This window comes from Paroedura picta, chromosome 17 (genome assembly GCF_049243985.1).
Source record: "Paroedura picta isolate Pp20150507F chromosome 17, Ppicta_v3.0, whole genome shotgun sequence".
NCBI classification, from domain to species: domain Eukaryota; kingdom Metazoa; phylum Chordata; class Lepidosauria; order Squamata; family Gekkonidae; genus Paroedura; species Paroedura picta.
This window is the reverse complement of record NC_135385.1, coordinates 5,877,088-5,899,220: the sequence shown is the minus strand read 5'-3', so window position 1 is coordinate 5,899,220 and position 22,133 is coordinate 5,877,088. Positions and strand designations below refer to the sequence as shown.

The 22,133-nt window shown below is 51.5% G+C and overlaps 1 protein-coding gene across 1 annotated transcript; it reads left to right on the top strand.

Annotated features, from left to right (window-relative positions):
• Window positions 1–1,393: 1,393 nt before the first annotated feature.
• On the top strand, window positions 1,394–19,960 carry EIF3B (eukaryotic translation initiation factor 3 subunit B). Its single transcript, XM_077316159.1, has 19 exons — window positions 1,394–2,145; window positions 6,446–6,638; window positions 7,399–7,518; window positions 7,610–7,667; window positions 8,549–8,677; window positions 9,739–9,896; window positions 10,491–10,622; window positions 10,724–10,790; window positions 11,741–11,787; window positions 12,533–12,743; window positions 13,335–13,407; window positions 15,002–15,124; window positions 15,939–16,017; window positions 16,672–16,810; window positions 17,000–17,125; window positions 17,502–17,579; window positions 18,257–18,365; window positions 19,177–19,293; window positions 19,383–19,960. Exons 1-18 carry the CDS (start codon window positions 1,470–1,472, stop codon window positions 19,278–19,280), a joined length of 2,622 nt encoding a protein of 873 aa, XP_077172274.1. The 5' UTR covers window positions 1,394–1,469; the 3' UTR covers window positions 19,281–19,293; window positions 19,383–19,960.
• The last annotated feature ends 2,173 nt before the right edge of the window (window positions 19,961–22,133 follow it).

The following is a 22,133-nucleotide window of genomic DNA, read 5'->3' as shown; positions in this document are numbered from 1 at the left end:
CCGGGTTTTGTTTTCTGTTTATGGGATGTTTTGTCGCCCGGGTGAAATCTGCCTTGAACCCAAGTGCGAAAGGCAGTAATAAACAACGGAAATAATCAGCATCTCATATATCACATCTATCTATATATCTATCCATCAATCTATATAAAAAACCCAAAACAACTGGTTGCAGCACATAAAGGGGGACACAGGACAGGACACATCCAGGGACACAGGACAGGAAATGGAGATATTCAGGATTTCTCCATCAGCACCTTCATGTCTGCTATTAACCGCTTTATGGAGCCATCAGGAAGCGATACTCGGATCTGAACGCAGCTCAACCTGTGCAAAGAATACGATTCATATGCAATTTAATGTTAAGCAAAAATCTGGTTGCTGCGAATTTCTTTGGGATGCAACTTTTAGCTGCAAAACAAGGTGAAATGAAAACAAGTAAATACATCCCAGGCAAATCTGCCTTCGCTAAAATAAAACTGCAGCTGCTAAGTAAGCGACTTTCCTCTCGGTGGTAGTATTAGTATAGCTACCCAGGCAAGGTTCATTTTGCCTCTAGTGTCATGGCGGCGCAGTGGTCCTTGCTACATCCGGGACTTGGGAACAGAGTCACGTGAACGGCGAACCGCTGATGTGGCCAGGCTCGTCGGGCCGTACCATTGAGAAATAGTCCCGGAAGCCGGGAGAGTTTAAAGGAGAGGAAACTATTTATTCTGGTACAACTTTAAACAGCACAACTCGGAAAGAGAGATACAAAAAAAAAATGAACCCAACAAACGAGTATTTCTTTATTTCTTAAAAATGACACCCCCTTCTGAGATGGTTCCGCCGCCAACGCCCTCCCCGGAAGCGGGGCTGACGTGAGCCGCGCCACCCTTCAGTTTGGACCCAACCAAAAAAAATCACGGGGGGGGGAGAAAAGTAGGCGAGTTGGGTGACAACCCACCCGACCTCCCCCGAAACCTCGGCCCCCTTTCCAAAGTGAACTGAAAACGCGAGAGCTCCAAAAAAAAAAAAAAACGAAGAAAAAACATGTCCCTTCCTCTGTTTAAAAAAAAACACCCCACCCCTTCCGAGATGGTCCCGCCCCGAAGACGGACCTGACGCAAACCGCCCTGGCCCCAACCAACACACACGCAAACAGAGGGGGGGGGAGAGAAGGCGGAACGAGCCACCCTACCCCGACCCCTTAACCCCACATCGGACATGCCAAATAAATAAATCCAATAAATCAAAAAGAAAAGAGCGGCGCTGTCTCCGCATAGCCCCGAGACGGCCTTTTTTTTTTTTTTCCTGCGAAAAACACCCCCCCTTTTGGAACGCGCGCGTTGGAACGGCCCCCCCGCGCTCTCGCGAGACGCGCCGCCGGCTCGCCTCGCGCACATGGCCCGGTAGTCGGGGAGCGTTGCGCGCGTGCGTGACGTCCGAGCGCGCGCCCCTCCCCCTTCCCGTTGCTCTTTTTCGCGGCGGCCATGCAGGAGGCCCAGGAGAGCCCCGCCGCGCCCGCCGACCCCGCGACCCCCGCGACCCCCGCCCCGGCCCCCGAGGAGGAGGAGGAGGAACCGCAGGGGAAGCCCCCGGCCAAGCCCCAGGCCGCCATGGGCAACGACGCGGGCGAAGATGATGATGATGAAGATGGTGGTGGTGACGAGGAGGTGGGAGGCGAGGCCGTGAAGGAGGAGAAGGAGGAGGAGGAAGAGAAGAAGAAGGAGGAGGAGGGCGAGGAAGAAGAGAAGGAGGAGGAAGAAGAGAAGAAGGAGGAAAAGAAGGAGGAGGAGGAGGAGGAAGTGAAGGAGGAGGAGGAAGAAGAAGAGAAGAAGGAGGGAGAGGAGCAGGAGGAAGAAGAGAAGCAGCAGGAAGAGGGAGAAGAGGAAGAGGAGGAAGAAGAGGCCGCCCCGCCACTGCCCCCGCCGCCTTCCTCGTCCCCGTCGCCGCCTTCTGCCCCCGAGAAGACGCCGAGCCCCGGGCTGAAGGAGGAAGAGGAGGAGGAGGAGGGAGAGGGGAAGAAGGAGGAGGAGGAGAAGGAGGAAGCAGAGGAGGAAGGGGAGGGGGGGTCGGACAAGGAGAAGCCCCCTGAGGAGGAGGAGGAGGACGAGGGTGTCTCCTTCAGCGACCCTGAAGACTTTGTGGACGATGTTGAGGAAGAAGGTACCGTGCTTTGGTGGCATCTCGGGTGGGTGGGTGGGTGGGAGGGAGGGAGGGAGAATTGAGGGTCTCCTCTCTTTGGAACTGATGACAGCCCTGTGAGGCAGGCCAGGTGGGAAGGAGGTCCTAGTAGAGCCGTCAGTTGCTTATGCGTCAAATGTATGTATGGATGTCTATGTCTGGATTGATTGCTTTAATTTGGGCACTTAAATGGAGAAATATCCCCGGAGCATCGTAAGGAATGGTCCGGGATGGAGGCTCTTGCTCAAAGGGTGGGAAGTCAGAGGTTGGATATCATCCTGAACGCAGAGTGAAGTCCACACGGGCACAGGAGCTTAGGAAGGCCAGGGAGAGAGGTGTGACAGCCCTGGGAGGTAGGCCAGGTTGGAAAGAGTGACTGGGCAGGGGTTGTTCCATATGGTCCTTTACTCCAGTTTGCTTTCACAGTGACAGGTACCATAAAGGGAGACAGAAAACCCAACCTGAGAAGCAGGCAAGAACCAGAAGGGTTTAGGGATGAAAACAATTATTAAAAGAGAATCATTTTATTGGAGCTCAGATATTTAAAACCATTTAAGATATCTGGTTGGAAGACACTGCTATTGCCAAGTTGAGAGGGAGAGAAATTTGTGGATCCCCTCTGCTTTGTTCATGTGACAGCCCTGCGGGGTAGCCCAGGGTTGAAAGTGACAAGCCCAAAGGCACTCTGTACCTCTAGCTTGCCTTTCGCAAGGACCCTACCAGGTAGGCCAAGCTGGGAGGGACAGCTGATGTAATTCAGTGTGGTTTGTGAGTCTCCTCTGTTTTGATCTTCTGACAGTCTTATGAGGCAGGCCAGGTTTGCAAGAATGACAGCTTGCTCCAGGTAGGCCAGACTGGGAGGAAGTGAGGTTTGTGGGTCCAATTTCATTTCTTCTCCTGATAGCCTTGTGAGGTAGGCCAGGTTTGAAAAGGCAGCTGGCCAGAAGGCCCAACATAAGGTTTGTAGTTCATTTCTCTGCCTTGCTTTTACAATGACCTTGCCAGGTAGGCCAGGCGTGGAGAAAGTGAGATTTGTTGGGCCCCCTTTCATTTTTTTCTCACATCCCTATGTGGTAGGCTGGGCTTAGAAGAGAGTGGCTACCCTAAAACCAGAAAAGTTCATGCATCCCCATTATTTTCTTCTCTCTTGTTTTTATGACAGCTCTAGCTGGCAGGCCAGGCTGAAAGAGTGCCCAGCTGGTCTAAACCCTCAGTAAGGTGCAAAGATCTCTATCTAGCATATCTTAACAGTAACCCTGTGAGGAAGGCCAGGCTGAGAGGGTAGCTGACCCAGAGTCACTCCCCTGCAGCACTGTTAAAGAACGGTGGGCTCTAATCTGGAAAGCCGGGCTTGATTTCCCATTCCTCCTCCACATGCAACCAGCTGGGTAACCTTGGGTCAGTCACAGTTCTCTTGGGGCTCTCTCAGCTCCACCTCCCTTACAGGGTGTCTGTTGCAGGGAAAGCTGTTTGTAAGCTGCTTTGGTATTCCTCCAGGTAGTAAAAAAAAAAAAGGGGTATACAACCCTCAAGTTTTTCTCTTCTATTCTTGTAACCACCCTGTGACTCAGACCAGCTTGAGAGCATGACTGACCCAAGGTTAGTAAGATCTGTGAATCTTTTCTATTTAATTCCCAAAAACAACTTTAGGAGGCAGACCTAGCTGAGAGCGAGAGAGAGTGCGCCCAAAAGAGAGGCTCACCCAAAGTCATGCAAGCACGTTTCATGGGGGGAAGAGGCATGGCGTGTTATCTACTGCAGCACAGGGTTGCATGAGAGGTGTGGCTGTGGTTCAATGGATGGAACATTTGCTTGGGATGCGGGAGATCCCAGCTTCCAGTTCGAGTGATCAGGCAGTAGGCCCTGTGGAAGTCTTCTCCTTGGGACCTTGGAGAGCCCCTGCCTGTCTGAAGTACACACTGCTGTGTTCAGGATGCACCTAAGCACACGTTGAAGGGGCATAAGCATCCTGTTTGAATCCCTCCACCTATGTGCAGTCACCCAGCCGGGAGTCTTGGGTGGGTGAGTGGGTGTGTTTAATCTCTACGCCAAGAATGGGCTGCGAGACTGACCATCCCAAGGTCCTTGTGAAGTTCCTTGTTCAGAGGCACTCGATCTCTGAATCCCAAAGCCAGGAGGCAACACCAGCGGAAGGCCTCGGCCCCTCTGCCCTGTTGTTGGCCCTCCAGACGAACTGGTTGGCCACTGTGTGAAACAGGATGCTGGACTAGCAGACCTCTTGAGATGTTGTTCTTAAGGCCGCCTCAGTTCCAACTCTAGTGCTGATCCGCCTAGATCAGGGGTAGTCAAACTGCGGCCCTCCAGATGTCCATGGACTACAATTCCCAGGAGCCCCCTGCCAGCAGGAGGTTTTACTCCAAGGCTAGATCTTTTTCCTTGAAAGCATTTTCACCATCTCTGGGTGAGAGTTCTGAGTGGCCAGCTGGGATAGCATTTATTAGTCACTGCAGTTAAACAGCTTTAGCTGGGTAACGTCATGCAGATTCCCGCGTGGGTCCAGCTTTTGTGTGACAGAATGACTCAGGTATTTTGTGTTAATGGGAAAAGGACCCAGTGGCCTCCAGGCAAAAGAGGACCTAAGTTTTTAAGGGAAACAAGCAAGCTGAGATGGCATAGATTGAGCTTTTAATATGAAGAAGCGTGGCCACTTCCAGCCCATGGTGCTCAACCGTCTCATGATTTTGCTGGACGGCAGTCATAACCAACTGCCTGTAAATCGAGGCACGTGTTCCCAGTCCTTGGGGCAGGAAGCGTGCGGCTAAACACCGTCAAAAAAGCCAGATTTTTGCCATGCCCTACCACCCACTTGCGAAACCCTCCCAAGGCCGTCACGAAACCCTGGCGGAGAACGCAAGTGGTAAAACCGTGAGATGAGAAGGGAGTTGCTGAACCGTGGCTGGTTAGCCACAATAACCTTCATGGACCTTTGACAACATGTGAACCAGTCTCTTCACCTTGCTCTTGTGAAGCCTCATCCCGAAATCCGAGATTTATCTACCTTTTTGGAGTTAAGACATCTCATGTCCAGGGTTTTCCTTTGGTGTGTGGAGGAGAAACATGGGCCTTCTGCTCAGAAGCTTGTAAAATAAAAATACAGCCAGAGGTCATGATAGGGCATCGCTCTTGGCAGCTGGGTGCTCTTGTCCCTAACTGGAATGCGTTTGACCGGCTGCCATATTCTGATGCAGCAGCAAATTTTTTTTTTTTGAAACTCATGCAGCTTGGGTCCTGTGCAGTACCTGATCATTAACTTAATTAACTGGCAGCACCTGATTATTAACTTAATTATTTGGGGATGAAGCGTCTTCTTAAAGAAATGTCGCGTTCAGGCCACGGCTGCGCCAAACGTCCTGTGCTTGTAACAATCCAGAGATGCTAAAACCGCATCTTGTTATCGTCCTCCGAGACGGGGATGCTACGACCGCAAGGGCAAGTGAAGTGAACAGATCCAGGTGGGCGAAGCCATACAGGTGTCTTGAGTTCGCTGAGTGATAAAAGCACTAAAGGTGTCATTGGAAGCAGGGGGAACTTGTTCTGCTGCTGTAATTAGGGTGCCTGCATGTGGCTGTACGTCTGATTATAACAACGCCGCAGCATGTAACGCTCTCCACCCAGTGGGCCGTGCTGTGTGATTTTGTTTGGAAAGGCGGTGGCGGGTAGCCACGGAGGCGGCTTCGTTCAGTGCTGAGGCCCAAACGGCGTAGCAGTGGCGTGAAGGGAGGCTTGCTCAGCGCCATGGCCGGAGCAAGTTCTTTCTGTCCGTTTTCATGAATTTAGGGCCGCATACACAGTTGTCTAATCCTTTCGGTCCCCGCAGCCCTGCGAGCTTAGCTGGACAGAGACTATGACTGGCTGTATTAAGATCAGAGTTGGAAGAGATCTCCTGGGTCGTCGAGTCAAGGGGGTGACGGTTGACAGTGGATGAGCGATAGGGTTGTGAGTGTCCTGCGTAGGGCTTGGACTAGATGCCCAGGATTGAGTCACTAGCAGGATCCTGCACAGTTTCTACTGAAATCAGCATGGGTGGGTGCTCAGCAAGCTAGGATACGATGTTTGGGAAAGTCCCACAAGAAATCCAGAAGTCCTGTAATATCTTGGAGACGTAGCAAGCTAAATTCCCGGGTCACGTACAAAGTCCATCTGCTTCGTATCAGAAAATAGGTCTCATGCGGGCGGTTGGTTTCTGTCTTGTACGAATGGGCCGCCTTTTCCTTTCCCAAAACGCCAAACATGCCAATTTCGTTCTGTTTATTCCCTACAGAATTACTGGGAGATATCCTGCAAGAACGTCCCCAGGAGGCCGACGGAATCGACTCCGTGATTGTCGTGGACAACGTCCCCCAGGTCGGGCCTGACCGGCTTGAGAAACTGAAGAACGTTATCCATAAGATTTTCTCCAAGTTTGGGAAGATCACCAATGAATATTACCCGGAATCTGACGGGCAGACAAAAGGGTGAGTACCCGAGGACGAGAAACCGAATTCGGTTTGGTGGCTGGGAGAATTAAGTTGCTGACGTGAAAGTTGCAGGCTGCCGGACCGTCGCCTAAGCTGCTGACTGTGCATTCCCGGCACCCGTTACAAAAGTCCGGCGGAGCTGAGTGGGGGGGAAAGCAGCTTAAGTAGAAAAGCCTCGGGAAGGGGGAATTCTCTACAAAGGTAGAATATTTGAATTAGTGTGATTCACTCCTTGGATTCCTCCCCCCCTCCTGGAAGTTTTAGGAAAATGGCTGGAAAATTTAAGCTCAGCTTGGCTCTTGCCTTTAGGCAGACAGCTGCCGAATTTGGCTGGTTTTCTCCCTTCCCACGTGCCCCGTGTTGAAGTGCCTGCTGAGTTCTCGTCTTTGCTTTGGCGTTTCGGAGCCGGTTTCTCCCGTGATTTCCCTCCATTTCCCTTCTTAAGTCGCTTGTGCAGGAGGCAAGATAGATTGCCCGGAAAGTCAGTTTTGTTTCTGGGCAGCTGTCTTGTGCTTGGATTGTTGGTTGAACGATTGTCCGCTTTTCCTGCGTGCAGAGGTGTATTCCGCCCTGACCTGGACGGGCCAGACTAGCTCGATCTCACCAGATCTCAGGAGCTGAGCAAGGTTTGGCCCAGTTTAGTACTTGGGAGTTGGTGCCTTTTCAGTTGGTGGCATTAGAGCCTGACCCTCTGTTTCATCCCTTTCCTTGTGCGGGGAATGCAATCTCTAACGGCGTCGGTGTCCGTTTGTGGCAGGTATATTTTCCTGGAATACACCTCTCCCACCCACGCCCTGGATGCCGTGAAGAACGCCGACAACTACAAGTTGGACAAACAGCACACCTTCAGGGTCAACCTCTTCACTGACTTTGACAAGTGAGTACGCGCACCGTCACCTTCTGCCCAGACGCCACGCCCTTGGCCGTCCGGGTGCCGGTCGGTATGACTGAATCCTTCCCTCTTGCAGGTACATGAACATCAGCGACGACTGGGACATTCCTGAGAAACAGCCCTTCAAAGATCTGGTGAGCCTTGGAAAGTGCGTTCGTGATGTGTGAGGCTTGCTTCAGGGGAACCTCTGTGACTCCCGAGAGCTGCAGTTCTGAGAAGGGCAGTTCTTTCCTGACTTCTCCAGCAGGCCATCCCACAAGGCAGGAGCCCTAGCAGAGAAAGCACCTATCTAGGCCATTGTGGCTTTTTTCCTGTTTGCATGTTGGAACTTGCACTGCCCTGGCTGTCATGAGCTAAGAGGGGGCAAGGCCTTTGTCTTCTTCTTCTTCTTCTTCTTCTTCCTCTTCTTCTTCTTCTTCTTCTTCCTCTTCTTCTTCTTCTTCTTCTTCCTCTTCTTCTTCCTCTTCTTCTTCTTCTTCCTCTTCTTCTTCTTCTTCTTCTTCTTCCTCTTCTTCTTCCTCTTCTTCTTCTTCTTCTTCTTCTTCTTATTATTATTATTGTTATTATTGTTATTATTGTTATTATTGTTATTAGAATTTATTACCTGCCGCTCTTGGCAAAGCCGCCTCGCGGCAGGTTACAAGATAAAATAAGTAAAATACAAGTCCCCTAAAAAGAAAAACCCACTAAAACACAACAATCCACAAAACACAAACTCAGTAACAACACATAGGTGCCAGCATGCTCTGGTGTACCTTTGAAGTCCTTAGAGTTTAAGACATCTCACAAAGCTTACCTGGGATGTCAGAGTCCGTGAGCAGGACGTCGGCTTGCGTCAGATGTCAGACATTCACGAGAACGCACGGAAATTGCAAGATCTCAAAAGGTTTTAATGTTTGCATTTTGCGTTCGTCACTCTCGGAGATACGATGGGGGAAGGGTAATTCATGCCCACCAGTGGAATGTTCTTAATGGTCTCTTCTCCCGCCTTTCTTTCGACTCCCCGCCCCCACAGGGCAATTTGCGCTACTGGCTGGAAGACCCGGACTGTCGGGACCAGTACAGCGTGATCTTCGAATCAGGAGACCGAACCTCTATCTACTGGAACGACGTCAAGGAGCCAGTGACAGTAGAAGAAAGACCCGTGAGTTTGGGGGTTTTCAGCATGTGTAGAACAGTGTTGTGCTCAAAGACTTGATAGGGGGGGAAAAAGCAAGCAAAGGAATCCAATCTGCAACTGGATTTAAAATATTTGGGCGCTCGGTATGTGATTTGGCTCGGCTTTCGAGAACACCTTGCCAAATGCCTGCTAGATGGAATATTTTGTGTATTCGTGTCAGGAAGATATACTGCTGGGAGCTTAATTCTTCGGAGAGTGAGGGGAAAGGGTTTAGAATGCAAGTCCTAAGTGGAGTTACGCCCTTCTGAGTCTGTTTGGAGTCACTGGACTTAGAAGGGGGCAGTTCCTTTGAGCAGTGCCCTGTTAGCAGCTGAAACCATCATGTGGGTAATATGAGTGAATCCCTGGTTTTAGAGCAGGGGTAGTCAAACTGTGGCCCTCCAAATGTCTGTGGACTACAGTTCCCATGAGCCCCTGCCATCTGGAGGGCCGCAGTTTGACTACCCCTGTTCTAGAGTCACTGGGCCATCTCTACCAGCAAATGATATATATATATATATTTTTAAAAAAATAGCTCTGTTGACATCCTGTTTTTCTGCCAATCAGCTTACAAAACCAGCTGTTTTATAGGAACAGGTATTCGATTGTAAATACAAGTAGCGTATTATTTAAGACTAGGGGCCAAGCATCCGAGGGAAGTGGAAGGAAAAGGGGGTGGTCAGGGACAAGATTCCTTGTCGTTAATGGATGTTTAAGAGGCTGACGACCCCAGCAGAGTTCACCAAATGTCGTCTTGGGCTTGTCAAAGTACCGACCAAATTTAGACTCCAGGGGCACCTTTAAGGCCTACAAACCTTTGCTCAAGGCATGAGCTTTCGTGGGCACGTGCACTTCCTCACCCTACAGGTGTGCGTGCTCACAAAAGCTCACTCCTTGAGTAAAACTTTGTTGGCCTTAAAGGAGCCGCTGGGTTCAAAATGCGTCCTGCTGCTTCCGACCGACACGGCTGCCCACTTGATTTTAGCAAAATACAATCAATGAGATGAGTTCCCGTTTGGGATGGATGCTTTTTTCTCCCCCTCTAGCGATGGACAGAAACCTACGTACGCTGGTCGCCGAAGGGCACCTACCTGGCTACCTTCCATCAGAAGGGCATTGCTCTGTGGGGCGGAGAGAAATTCAAGCAGATCCAGAAGTTTGGCCATCAGGGGGTCCAGCTCATCGACTTCTCGCCCTGCGAAAGGTATTCTCAGCAGCTGCCTCAAAACGATTCTCGGGCGGGCGCTGCGTGTCTTCTTGGTCTTTTGCTCAATTCAGATGTTGAGCTTTGCTTGCCCCTCAAAGCTGTAACCGCTTTCCATTCCGTTAAATGAGTGCAATTTTTCGGCCTCACGGTAGAGGGGAGAGGCCTTGAATTGGCTCGGTCGCCGCTAAATCTCTGCAACTTTCTGCTTGCCACGATCGCCAGAATGGTGAATTGTGTTCTGAATTTCAAAGGCCGTCTTGTTGTGCTGGAGACACCTTCGGGGACTCATAGGCCCGTGTGTATGTGGGTTTGTGTTAAAGCCTCTTTAAAACAAAGAGCTGCAGGAGAACATTGGGGCCCTCTCTCTGAAGGAGGCCAAGGGAAGCTTCCTTGGTTTTATACCCCAGGCCTCTCTGTCGAAGGGAAAGGGTCAGCTGCGACTTGACCGCCAAAACCTGGCACAGTCCTGGGAACGGAGGCTGCAAAAGAGACATCCGGTCTGCTGGTGTTGAAGCGCAGGTCTCTGACGCTTGGACTAAAAGCCCAGCGGCTGCATCTGTGTGACTTCGGTCTTTTATTCTTTTAATGCAGATACATGGTGACCTTCAGCCCCCTGATGGACACGCAGGACGACCCTCAAGCCATCATTATCTGGGACACCCTCACGGGCCAGAAGAAGCGAGGGTTCCACTGCGAAAGCTCCGCCCACTGGCCCATTTTTAAGTAAGTTAAGAGGCCGAGAGCAGGTGGGGGACGGTCTTGGCTGCCCGAGAGGGAAGCCGGCAGCCTGCAACCTGATCCCTCCCAATTTCTTTCTTGCTCAGGTGGAGCCACGACGGGAAATTCTTTGCCCGCATGACGTCCGATACGCTCAGCATCTACGAAACCCCCGTAAGTCTCCGTCGTTGGTGCGTCTCAGAAAGGTTCTGTGAAATGCTTGGCTCGCTGTCCAGAGATGCCCAGAAGTAGGGGAAAGGCAGTGTCCCCTGGGCCATCTGCAAGCCTTAAACCCCCACTTGCAGAAGAACAGAGGGGGAGAGTGGGAGGGAGGACGTGTGCTTAATCCTTCCCTCTCCCCCTGTCTTAGTTTTTCACTGTTGTTTCTTGGCTTGGGAGCTTGGTGTGGATAAACATAATGGAAGGGTAGGGGTTAAGAAAGAGAAGAAGTTCAAGGCCCCCGCTCTCACCTCTGTCTTCTCTCCTCCGAGTCCCGCTCTGTAACGGCATTACAGACGCTTTAGCAGAGAGGGCATCGCTGTTTTGTCTTGTTTTCGGGTTCCACGCTCCCCGTCTTAGTCGGCCATGTGCCTCCTCAGCGCCTGGGTGAGATTTCGGAAGCTAAGCAGGGTTAGTCCTGGTTGGCGCTTGAATGGGAGAACACCAAGGGGGTCCAGGGTTGCAACCCCCTCTGATCATGTCGTGCTTTGAAAACCCCGTGGGGTTATCGTAAGTCGGCCGAGGCTTGAAATCCACGTAAATTATTAAGAATCACCCCCTTGGCGACCCCACTCGAAAGCTACCGTCGGCCTCCGTGTTTGGGCAGCGTTTGGATTTTTTGTTGCTCCTGCAAGGAACAAGCCAGCCACGATGCAAGGTGGGGGTCCTGCAGATGTGTGGCTGCAAAACCCGTGTCAACGTCTTGGCAGGACCCCTGCGGATATTCACGTCCCTAAGAAAGATTGTCACTTGCGTGGAATTCTTTTCCGGCCAGAGAGAGCGAGAGAGTTGCAAATCTTCACGAGCTGAATTTATAACCCCTAAGCGTGTTCTTGGTAGGATTCTGGCGTTTGCAAAGTTATTTGCGATAAATGGACTGACTGGGACGGTGTTTTTCTCCTTAGTCGATGGGCCTGTTGGACAAGAAGAGCTTGAAAATCTGTGGGATCAAGTGAGTGTGCCCCATTCCCCCCCCCCTCTTGAGCTCTGAATCCTTTTGACATTCACTGAGGCATGGAAACAGTTGCCCCATTGCTTCTATGGACGCCCCCCTCCTTTTTTCCTTCTCTGGATAAATGGGCAATGTCATAGAATCCTAGAGTTAGAAGGGACCTCCAGGGTCATCTAGTCCAACCCCCCTGTACAATGCAGGACACAACTACCTACCCACCCACAGTGGACCCAATTTAATTCCCAGATGACCCCCCCACCAAAAAAATCCCCAGAATCCAGCCTGTCCTGGCGGGAATTCCCACGCCATCCCACAGTGGCCATTAGCAATTCCCTGGGTCTGCAAGGAAGGGCTCCAAGAGACAAACCCTGGCCCATCCCTTGCTGCCCACCTACTTACAATTGACCTAAATTCATAAGATCAGCATTTTATGAACTTGACAGCAAGTCAACTGTTGATGTCTTTGCTTTGGGAACTTAATGAAACCCCCCCCAAAAAAACGATTGAAGTGGTGCATCTTCCCCACTGAAAGGGGCACCCTGCATGAGGCAGGATGCTGGACAAGGTGTACCACTGGCCTGATCTAGCAGGGCTCTTTTGAGGCTCTTATTAGGGGAGAGTCTCAGCCTCTCTGCCCTGTTGTTTACTGCTGAGTGAGGCAGGATGCTGGACTGGATGGACCCTCTCCAGTCTGGTCCAGCAGAGCTCTGCTTATCCTACGTGCGTTTTTCCCGTCGTCCCTCAGAGACTTCTCCTGGTCTCCTGGCGGCAACATCATCGCCTTCTGGGTGCCCGAAGACAAGGACATTCCCGCAAGAGTGACGTTGATGCAGCTGCCCTCCAGGCAGGAGATCAGAGTTCGGAATCTGTTCAACGTGGTGGACTGCAAGCTCCACTGGCAGAAGAACGGGGATTACCTTTGCGTCAAGGTCGACCGGACCCCCAAGGGCACACAGGTACGTCATAACCGGTTTCGTCTTGCCCGCCCTGGCCCTTGGGAGTTCCATGGACTTGGCAGAGTTCTTCAGAGTTCTCCTGCTGCCTGCCGAATCAGAGGGATCCAGGTGCCCTCTGACCGTAATGCTGGCTCGGCATTTGGACAGAAAATTTGATGGCTTGTTCTCTCCCGATGTTGGAGACGCATTCTAGGCTCCTGCCTTGAGGCTCCAGGCTCACCCATTGCAGCAGGCCTGCCCTTCCTGTTGTCAAAACCTTGATTGACGTTTTGCCATGTAACCTGGTCTTTGTTACTTGCCTACTCCTTGTCAGTAAATTGCATCTGTATCCCCTTGGACACTGTCCATTTGTCATCAACGGCTGTGATCATTGGGTGGATGAAGCTGGATTTATGTTTTGATTCGCTAGTTTTAGCAAGGACCCTGTGAGCATCGTTCCTTCAATAAAGAGCTTTTCTTCTTCAAACGAAACCTGGTTATTGAGAGTTATCGGAGATTCTCACACCTATAAAACATGTCAAAGATCCAACATTGCTTTTCTCTCCCTCCCTCCCTCCCTCCTTCCTTCCCTCCCTCTCTCCTGTTTTTTAGGGTGTTGTGACCAACTTTGAAATATTCCGTATGCGAGAGAAACAAGTCCCGGTCGATGTGGTAGAAATGAAAGGTGAGGGGCAAATACGTTTTCCTCTTTTGCCCTTTTATCGTCACAACCTCCTTCTGAGACTTTGGGTGCCTGGCCCAAAGTCACTGAGTGTTCTTAATTTTGCTTCTTCTTTATTTAAAACTCGTCTTAGCTGCCTTTCTACCTTCTCGGAATTCAGGGTGGCTTTCAGTGCAATGACGATGATAAATAATATTAAAATGCAGAACAAACCTCAAGTTAAAATCGGTACTTTAAACCGGTGGAACAGAACAGAATCATTTGGTGCTTTGTGGCGAGACCAGCTGAGATCTTTATTCCCAGCAGGGTTAAACTTTGCATGCAGGTGGTGCATTGCGTTTCCTTGCAGCTTGGGGGGGGGGGGGGGATTTGCAGCAGAAAGGGCCTTCTTCCGCCGATGTCACCCCGCTGACCCATGTTTTCTCCCCCCCCCCCCTTTCCAGTTTGGTGCAGTGGTTAGGAGTGCGGACTTCTAATCTGGCATGCCGGGTTTGATTCCCCACTCCCACACGTGCAGCCAGCTGGGTGACCTTGGGCTCGCCATGGCACTGATAAAACTGTTCTGACCGAGCAGGAATATCCGGGCTCTCTCAGCCTCACCCACCTCACAGGGTGTCTGTTGTGGGGAGGGGAATGGGAAGGCGACTGTAAGACACTTTGAGCCTCCTTTGGGTAGGGAAAAGCGGCATATAAGAACCAACTCTTCTTCTTCTTCTTCAGTAATCTCAGGGCTCTCTCAGCCTCACCCACCCCACAGGGTGTCTGTTGTGGGGAGAGGAATGGGCAGGCGATTGTAAGCCGCTTTGAGCCTCCTTTGGGTAGGGAAAAGCGGCATATAAGAACCAACTCTTCTTCTTCTTCTTCAGTAATCTCAGGGCTCTCTCAGCCTCACCCACCCCACAGGGTGTCTGTTGTGGGGAGAGGAATGGGAAGGCGAATGGAAGCCGCTTTGAGCCTCCTTCGGGTAGAGAAAAGCGGCATATAAGAACCAACTCTTCTTCTTCTTCAGTAATCTCAGGGCTCTCTCAGCCTCACCCACCCCACAGGGTGTCTGTTGTGGGGAGAGGAATGGGAAGGCGAATGGAAGCCGCTTTGAGCCTCCTTCGGGTAGAGAAAAGCGGCATATAAGAACCAACTCTTCTTCTTCTTCAGTAATCTCAGGGCTCTCTCAGCCTCACCCACCCCACAGGGTGTCTGTTGTGGGGAGAGGAATGGGAAGGCGAATGGAAGCCGCTTTGAGCCTCCTTCGGGTAGGGAAAAGCGGCATATAAGAACCAACTCTTCTTCTTCTTCTTCAGTAATCTCAGGGCTCTCTCAGCCTCACCCACCCCACAGGGTGTCTGTTGTGGGGAGAGGAATGGGAAGGCGAATGGAAGCCGCTTTGAGCCTCCTTCGGGTAGAGAAAAGCGGCATATAAGAACCAACTCTTCTTCTTCTTCAGTAATCTCAGGGCTCTCTCAGCCTCACCCACGCCACAGGGTGTCTGTTGACGGGAGAGGAAAGGGAAGGCGACTGTAAGCCGCTCTGAGCCTCCTTTGGGTAGGGAAAAACGGCATATAAGAACCAACTCTTCTTCTTCTTCTTCTTCTTCCTTCAGAAAGCATCATAGCTTTTGCTTGGGAGCCGAACGGAAGCAAGTTTGCCGTCCTGCATGGCGAGACACCGCGGATCTTCTGCTCCTTCTACCACGTGAAGAACAACGGGAAGATCGAGCTGATCAGTAAGTGGGCGTCAGCCAGAAGAGGAGCGATCTGGGAGCTGGTTTGGGAGGGGGGCCTGCTTGCCCACTTGGCATTCGCTTCGGCGTCAGGGCGAGCGCATGCCCAGCTGTAGCTCAAGTCCTCAAATATACGGCCCGTCATATACACATTAGAGCATAAGAGAAGATCAGATAGGAGGTCCACCTAGTCCAGCTTCCCATCTCACACTGCAGCCAACCAGCTCCTCTGGAGAGCTGAAAACAGAGCAGAGAGGCTGAGGCTGGTGCTTTAAAAAAAAAACAAACCCAAATGTAAATTCTGTCGTTGCATCATTTGACAGTGACGTTTGCATGGAGGACAGTTCTGTGTCTTTTGCCTCCTAGATCCTGTCTTGGAGTCTGCTTCCCTTGCTCTGCGGAGCTCGGCCTCCAGTAAATGCCAGGGCAAAACCTTCTTGGTGCTGAGTTCACCACACGAACTTCTTAGAAGTTCTTTCTTCGGCTGAAGATAGCTTTCGTCGGCCCCTCCAAAGGCCGCTTAGGTTTCTCTGAGTTCAAGTTCCCAAAGAAACGAACAAGCCAAAGTTAAGCACCGTCATTAGATCAGTCTCGAGACTCCAGGGTGGCAGAAAGACGCTCGGTGTGGATCCTAAGGCTTCTCCAAAGATCTATCTCGTAGGCAGGCGATCCCTAGCATCTAAAATTCCCAGGACGGGATGGCTGGTTCTTTTTGAATGGCTGCATTTAAGAAAAAACAACAACCCTGCAGTGAAAAAGCAGGGGGTGGGAGGGAAGTTCGGTCGTTCCTGGTTTTAATCGATGGTTTTTTCCCCAGAAATCTTCGATAAGCAGCAAGCCAATACGATATTCTGGAGTCCCCAAGGTCAATTCGTGGTGTTGGCCGGTCTCAGGAGGTACGTATTCTCTCCGGGGAAGGCAAAGAGACTCTGCGGGCCCCCAAATGCTTGACCGTGACATTCTGCTGTTTGCGTGGTCTTCATCACTTGTATAAAAGTGTAGCTGAAGATGGAAACCTTTATTTGAAAAGATGGGAGGGCCTTCCCAATCACAAATATTAAGCGTGTAGGGAGGGGAGGTTTTCTCATCAGCCCTCTGTGAGTTTACTCATCATGTCTGCGCAGTGGTCGGCTTGAAACATTCTAGAGGGGTGGCTGTCCTAGCTGCCGTAGCTATGCACCAAGGAAGGAATAGCGCCAGATTGTGTGTTATTCAAACAGTTTGGCAGAATTACATTTCTCTGCTGGTCTCCCATTCCTGTCAAGTAACTTTTCCTTGATCTCAAATGAAAAAAATCTTGGCGAAGTGGCTGGGGGAAAAGCAGCATATGAGAACCAATTTTTATTATTATTATTGTTTTTCTCTAAGCTGCTACTGGACTCCAATCTAGGTTTTTCAGAGGCTTTCTCTGACAAAAAGCCATGAAAACTGAGTTCCTAGCAGTTTCCCAGTATGGGAAACAGAAACTGGTTCTTGGAGATTTCTGGTAGCCTCAGTTGCTTGGGGAGAGCGCTCGCCTGAAACCGTGCCTATTTCCTTCCTTTCTGCAGCATGAACGGTGCCTTAGCATTCGTCGATACATCTGACTGCACCATGATGAACATCGCCGAACATTACACAGCCTCGGACGTCGAGTGGGACCCTACCGGCCGATACCTGGTGACCTCAGTCTCTTGGTGGAGCCACAAGGTACCTTTTCTTTGGCCTCTTACGCCTCCAGGTGGATCCGGAAAAGGGTCCATTTCCTCTTAGTCCACAGACAAGTGTGTCTTTCCTTCGCCTGCCCTCCCTGCCGGACATGCCTGGGACCTAGCCGGGAACCTTCTGCCTGCAAATGCCCCCCTCCCCGGGCGTGGCCTGACCGAAATGTCTTCATAGGTGGACAACGCCTTCTGGCTGTGGACTTTCCAAGGCCGTCTCCTCCAGAAGAACATCAAAGACAGGTTCTGCCAGTTGCTCTGGAGACCCCGGCCTCCTACCCTGCTCACCCAGGATCAAATAAAGGTATTGATTCCCTTTCCGGCTCGGGGTGGTTGGGGAGTTGAACGGGACGCGCAGGGCATGTCCACGGGGGGTGTTCCGGATTTGTCCCAAATACTCTGTTTTTGCTTCCTCCATCGGCGGTTCTCTGAGGCCTGGCTGGCGTTTCAGGATTGTGAAAACACAGGTCCCCCCTAGCAGTTCAGTCCCCCTTGGGGGTAGAAATCGGGATCTCCTGTCCAAAGCACGTAGGAAAGCCCGTCGAGTCCAAAGCCCCTCGAGAACCCCGCAAATCCCACCGCAAGCTCTCGTGTCCCAAACACCGCTGCGATCCTGCTTGGCTGAGCACTCGAATGCCGCCCGTCCGGCCCTCGTTTGATGCCCTTTTCCGTGTCCGCAGCAAATCAAGAAAGACCTGAAGAGGTACTCGAAAATATTTGAACAGAAGGATCGCCTGAGCCAATCCAAAGCCTCAAAGGTAGGCCGCTGTTTGGGGCGGGGGCGGGGGGCTCCGTCGGAGCACGAATTGAAGAGGGAAATGAGTGACACTCGGAAGCGAATGATGCCGCCCTCGTGGCCTTTGGGTTGGGGGGCTCCCATTAGCCCAGAACTGTATTGATGAATCTTCTCCGAGGGTGACAGCGTGGTTTGCCCTCACTGGCTCTCTCTCAGTCCTCCTCATTGGAGCTCTTAACTGGAAAGCAAGAGCCATTAGGTCAGGGGTGCTCAACCTGTGGTCCTCCAGATGTCCATGGACTACAATTCCCATGAGCCCCTGCCAGCAAGGCTGGCAGGGGCTCATGGGAATTGTAGTCCATGGACATCCGGAGGACCACAGGTTGACTACCCCTGCATTAGGTCATTCCAACTCCCAGAGTTCTTATTTATTCATATCCATTTACCATTTGATTTATATCCCGCCCTTGTCAGAAATCCTGGCTCGTGGCCGTCTCGCCCTTAAGCCGCCACCTCAGTGGGGAGGGAGAGGCCAAACTCCGCAGGCCCCAAGCTAGCTGGCTCCATGTCCGTGCCCCCCCCCCCCAAGCTTTGGAGCGGCAGCCTCGGAGGGAGGCGGCCCCTTCGCCGCCGCTGCCGTTAGGGAGGTTCCCCGTTGCTTCCGGCGAAGGCTTCACAGGGAGCGTCTGTTTTCTGCAGGAGCTGGTTGACAGGAGGAAGACAATGATGGAAGACTTCAAGAAGTACCGGAAGATGGCCCAGGAGCTGTACATGGAGCAAAGGAACGAACGGCTGGAGCTCAGAGGAGGTGAGTCAGACGTACCCCACTTGGAAGCCCCGCCGGGCTTGAGAGCAAGGCCCTGAGTCCTGGACGTTTCCTCTTGTCTTTTAAGTTCTCCGTCAGAGGCCTTGCTTTACTTCCTAGTAGGTTCTGATTGGCTGGCGCTAGAAGCAGGGCCTTTTTCGTGGAGGCCCCCTCTCCAATGTCTAATGTTGCCTCGCTGTTCATTCTGTGGCCCGGAGAAGGCCCACGTGTTCCTAGTTCTCTTCCTTCCTCTCCCTCCAGTTGTCTTCTACGCAGTCCGTTGTTGAAATAGTTTTATGTGCTGTCTTAATTATCGTTCGGTCCCAGCAGGCGGCTCAAGGTTGACTCAGCCTTCCACCCTTCCGAGGTCGATAAAATGAGTATCCACCTTGCTGGGGGGTAAACGGTCATGACTGGGGAAGGCACTGGCAAACCACCCCGTATTGAGTCTGCCATGAAAACGCTGGAGGGCGTCACCCCAAGGGTCAGACATGACCTGGTGCTTGCACAGGGCATACCTTTACCTTTACCTTTACCTTAATTATTGGAAAGGGCTCTTTGGCCACTCTAATGATGTAGCTCATGCTCTTTTAAATGTCCCCAAAGATTAAAATTGCTGGTATGGTTGCTGTCACCATTATTACTGCTGCTTTACGCACCGCTTCTAGCTTCGGTTATACGATTGGGAATATGTTTGAAATCCCTTGTTTTTATTGTGGTTCAGCAGCGGGATAAAGTCTTCCAGATAAATGAAATCAATTGCTTGAAATGTCACCCACCCCCTCTCCCTCTTTCTCTCCCGCCTCCCTTCCAGGAGTGGACACGGACGAGCTAGACAGCAACGTGGAAGACTGGGAGGAGGAGACGATTGAATTTTTCATCAACGAAGAAATTATCCCCGTTACAGAGTCGGAGTAGTCCGTGAGCCGCGGTAAAAGCAGAACCCATCTTTGTAACTTGGGGGGATTATTCAGAACTCTGCGGGGGCTCTGTGAACATCTTTGTCTCTCTCCTTTGCAGCCCCCCACCATATCTCGCCCCGAGGAAGGCGCCGTTGGTTTCTCCGAAGGTCTCCGCACACCTTTTGGAATTTCTACACCTCCATTTTCTCTCTCTGGACAGTGAATGCGCAGAGTTAGTTCCGCCTGACACCCTGTAGTGCCTTTTAACACCTCCGCTGCTACAGTGGGGTCCTCTGAAAGGCACTGCTTTTAAATTTTTATTCCTTTCCCGGGGGAGGGTCCGGTTATCTGTTTTTTTTTTAAACGAGGAAATCCACCCCACCAGTATTCGCCGCTCTCCACGCCAGCGGAGCTCCCCGAATCGGGTAGCTTGGGACTGCCGCCTACCCACGGACAGCCTCTTTGCCACAAGCTCGTGATGTCCCCGTCCGCCAAAGACTCTCCCGGCGTCCCAGGCGCACGGACGGGCGTGGTTTCCGCGCGGGGCGGGGCCAGCGAGCGCCGCGTTCTCTGCATTGCGTGCTTTAGGGTGCCGAAGGAGCACTACAGCGGGCTTTACCCTCCTCCGTTCAGATTGCGACGGGATCTCTCCACGAGTTGAACATGGAAATAAAGCAGACCTCTGTGCTTAAACAACGGTGGCTCGTGTCGTCTGTGGCTCTCCTCCTTTCCGCGGAGGTCGGTTTGCACTTTCCCTGGGGGCCGGGACCTCCGGGAATGCATTTATTGCTAGTTTATGTATTTAAAACATGTGATCTCAAGAGGGCTCACAATTACAAATGGAATAAGTCAGCTCAACGTTTCTAATGACAGCACAAGACAAAGGGTCGTGGTGGAGGGCCTGCTAATGAGGGCCTCTTGGCCTGCTAGGCTGGGCCTGCTAAGGAGCTGGCCAGCCCCTGCCCACCCCACTTGAGCTGCAGCCCAAAGCCACCTTAAGCTGCCTGGCTGGGGGCCGGGGGAGGGGGACCCTTTCAAAGACCGTTCTTAGGAACGGGCTTTGCAGCTAGTTCGTCAAGAAATCTGTCTTCAGCTGCCTTCTAACGATTGAAAGTGAGGGGTACCAGGCACAGCTCCTCGGGGAGGTTGTCCCATTATTATGGGGCTGCCACTGAAAAGGCCCTGTCTCTGCTCTCTCTCCCTCACACACGTACACATACCTGTTTTTTGTGGTTCGTGGGATTCTAATTCCCAGGAAGGAATGTGAGGGGGAAGACAGTCCTTCAGATATCCTGGTGTCAGCTCCAGAGTACGGCTTCAAAGGTCAAAACCAACACCCTGAATCGGGCAGGCAGGCCTGTGGGTTGGTTTTCTGGGTGCTCCATCAGTCGTCAGGGTGCCGAATCGCTTCCTGTCCGGGTGCCCCAACGCTGGCGGGAGCGTCAAAAAGCAATATACCCTGACCGCGTTTGAAGGGAGCGCCCTTTGAGGATGCCCCCGGGCAGATGAAATGCCATTGAGCGGCTAATACACAGACTTGTGTTCGCTCCTGAACAGCCAGACAGGGTTTTTGTCTGAAGCTGCAAGCCAAAAAATGAAACCACCTTTGCAGGCATTTGAGCGCTGTGGTTTCGGAGAGGATGCCTTTCCTTGCCTATTCCGTCAAGAATTAATGGGTGGGGCTTGCCAGCAAGGTATCCAAGAGAGACGGCGCTCCCAGGACTTCCGCGGAACTTGAAAGTTTTGTCTGGCTCAAGGGGGTTTCTTCCGCTCTAGATGTGAAGGCTGGAGATGGTCATTATAAAAGATCCGCTAGGGCCAGCTATGGAACCGTAAGCCCGTGCGGGGTTGGTTATTGACCGTTCAGCCCATCGACGGGAGGTGAAATCTTCAAATCGAGGTTGTAAATAACTTCCCACTCGCATGATTCTATGATTTCCCTTGCGAGGTGTTGCTAGTTGGTAAACCCAGTGAAGCAGGATGCTGGACTAGGTGGACCACTGGTCTGATCCAGCAGGGCTCTTCTGAGGGTTTTTGTCTTTTTCTTCTTCCTCCGGCAACCCAGCATCCTTCGCATTGTTCACTCCTTGGCTATACCCATCAGGCCGGGCATTTCACCTTTATACATCTATAGAATCTGTTATTCTACTTAATGCAAAGTTTGCATTAATTGTGCTATGCTTTTAAACAAAACACAACACCAAATAAATGAATTTCCTTGTGGGGTGTGTTTCTTTTGTCTTAGATTATTTTTTTTTGTTTCCATCACCAGAATGGCTGGGGAGGGGCAGTGAGTCCTCAAACCCAAAATGAGCCTGTGTTGTTGTGGAAAGTCTCCTTAAATTGGGGGCCCCCAGACTTATCGAGCCTGCAGGGTGCACCTCTGGAATCCTGACACCCTAAGGAGATCAGCCCCAAAATGGCTGCCTCAGTTGCCCTTCAGTCACACCGCAAAGAGCCTTCCTTGGGCTGTGAGGCGACAGCTGCCAAAGCAATATTTTAAAATATCTTCATAGTCAAGCCAGTTGGGGTTGGAGGAGTCAGGATATGGAAAATCTGCCATGTGCATAGGAAACTTCCTGTTTCTTTGAGTTCACTTCCTCCCTGCTTGCCTCCTGAACAGCAATTGAGCAGAAGAACGACTGCAGATACAGTAAGTTAAATAGCACACTCTCTCCCTTTACATAGATGTTTCTCATCTGAAGAAAACCTGTTTTGGTCTTTAAGCGGCCTGGGCGCCCTGCTCTCAGCACGTTCAAACTCTGCCCCAAATCCAGTGTGTGGAATAGCCAGCTCAAAATAGCAATACAAAACACCTCTGGAGGTGGTGGGTTCTCCATCTTTGGAGATTTTAAAACAGAGGCTAGAT

Bases quoted from the DNA above. Each gene is read 5' to 3' on its own strand.
- EIF3B (XM_077316159.1), top strand. From the start codon at position 1,470: ATGCAGGAGGCCCAGGAGAGCCCCGCCGCGCCCGCCGACCCCGCGACC. The intron at 10,791-11,740 runs GTAAGTCTCCGT...TTTTCTCCTTAG, and splicing joins TCAGCATCTACGAAACCCCC to TCGATGGGCCTGTTGGACAA. The intron at 17,126-17,501 runs GTATTGATTCCC...CCGTGTCCGCAG, and splicing joins TCACCCAGGATCAAATAAAG to CAAATCAAGAAAGACCTGAA.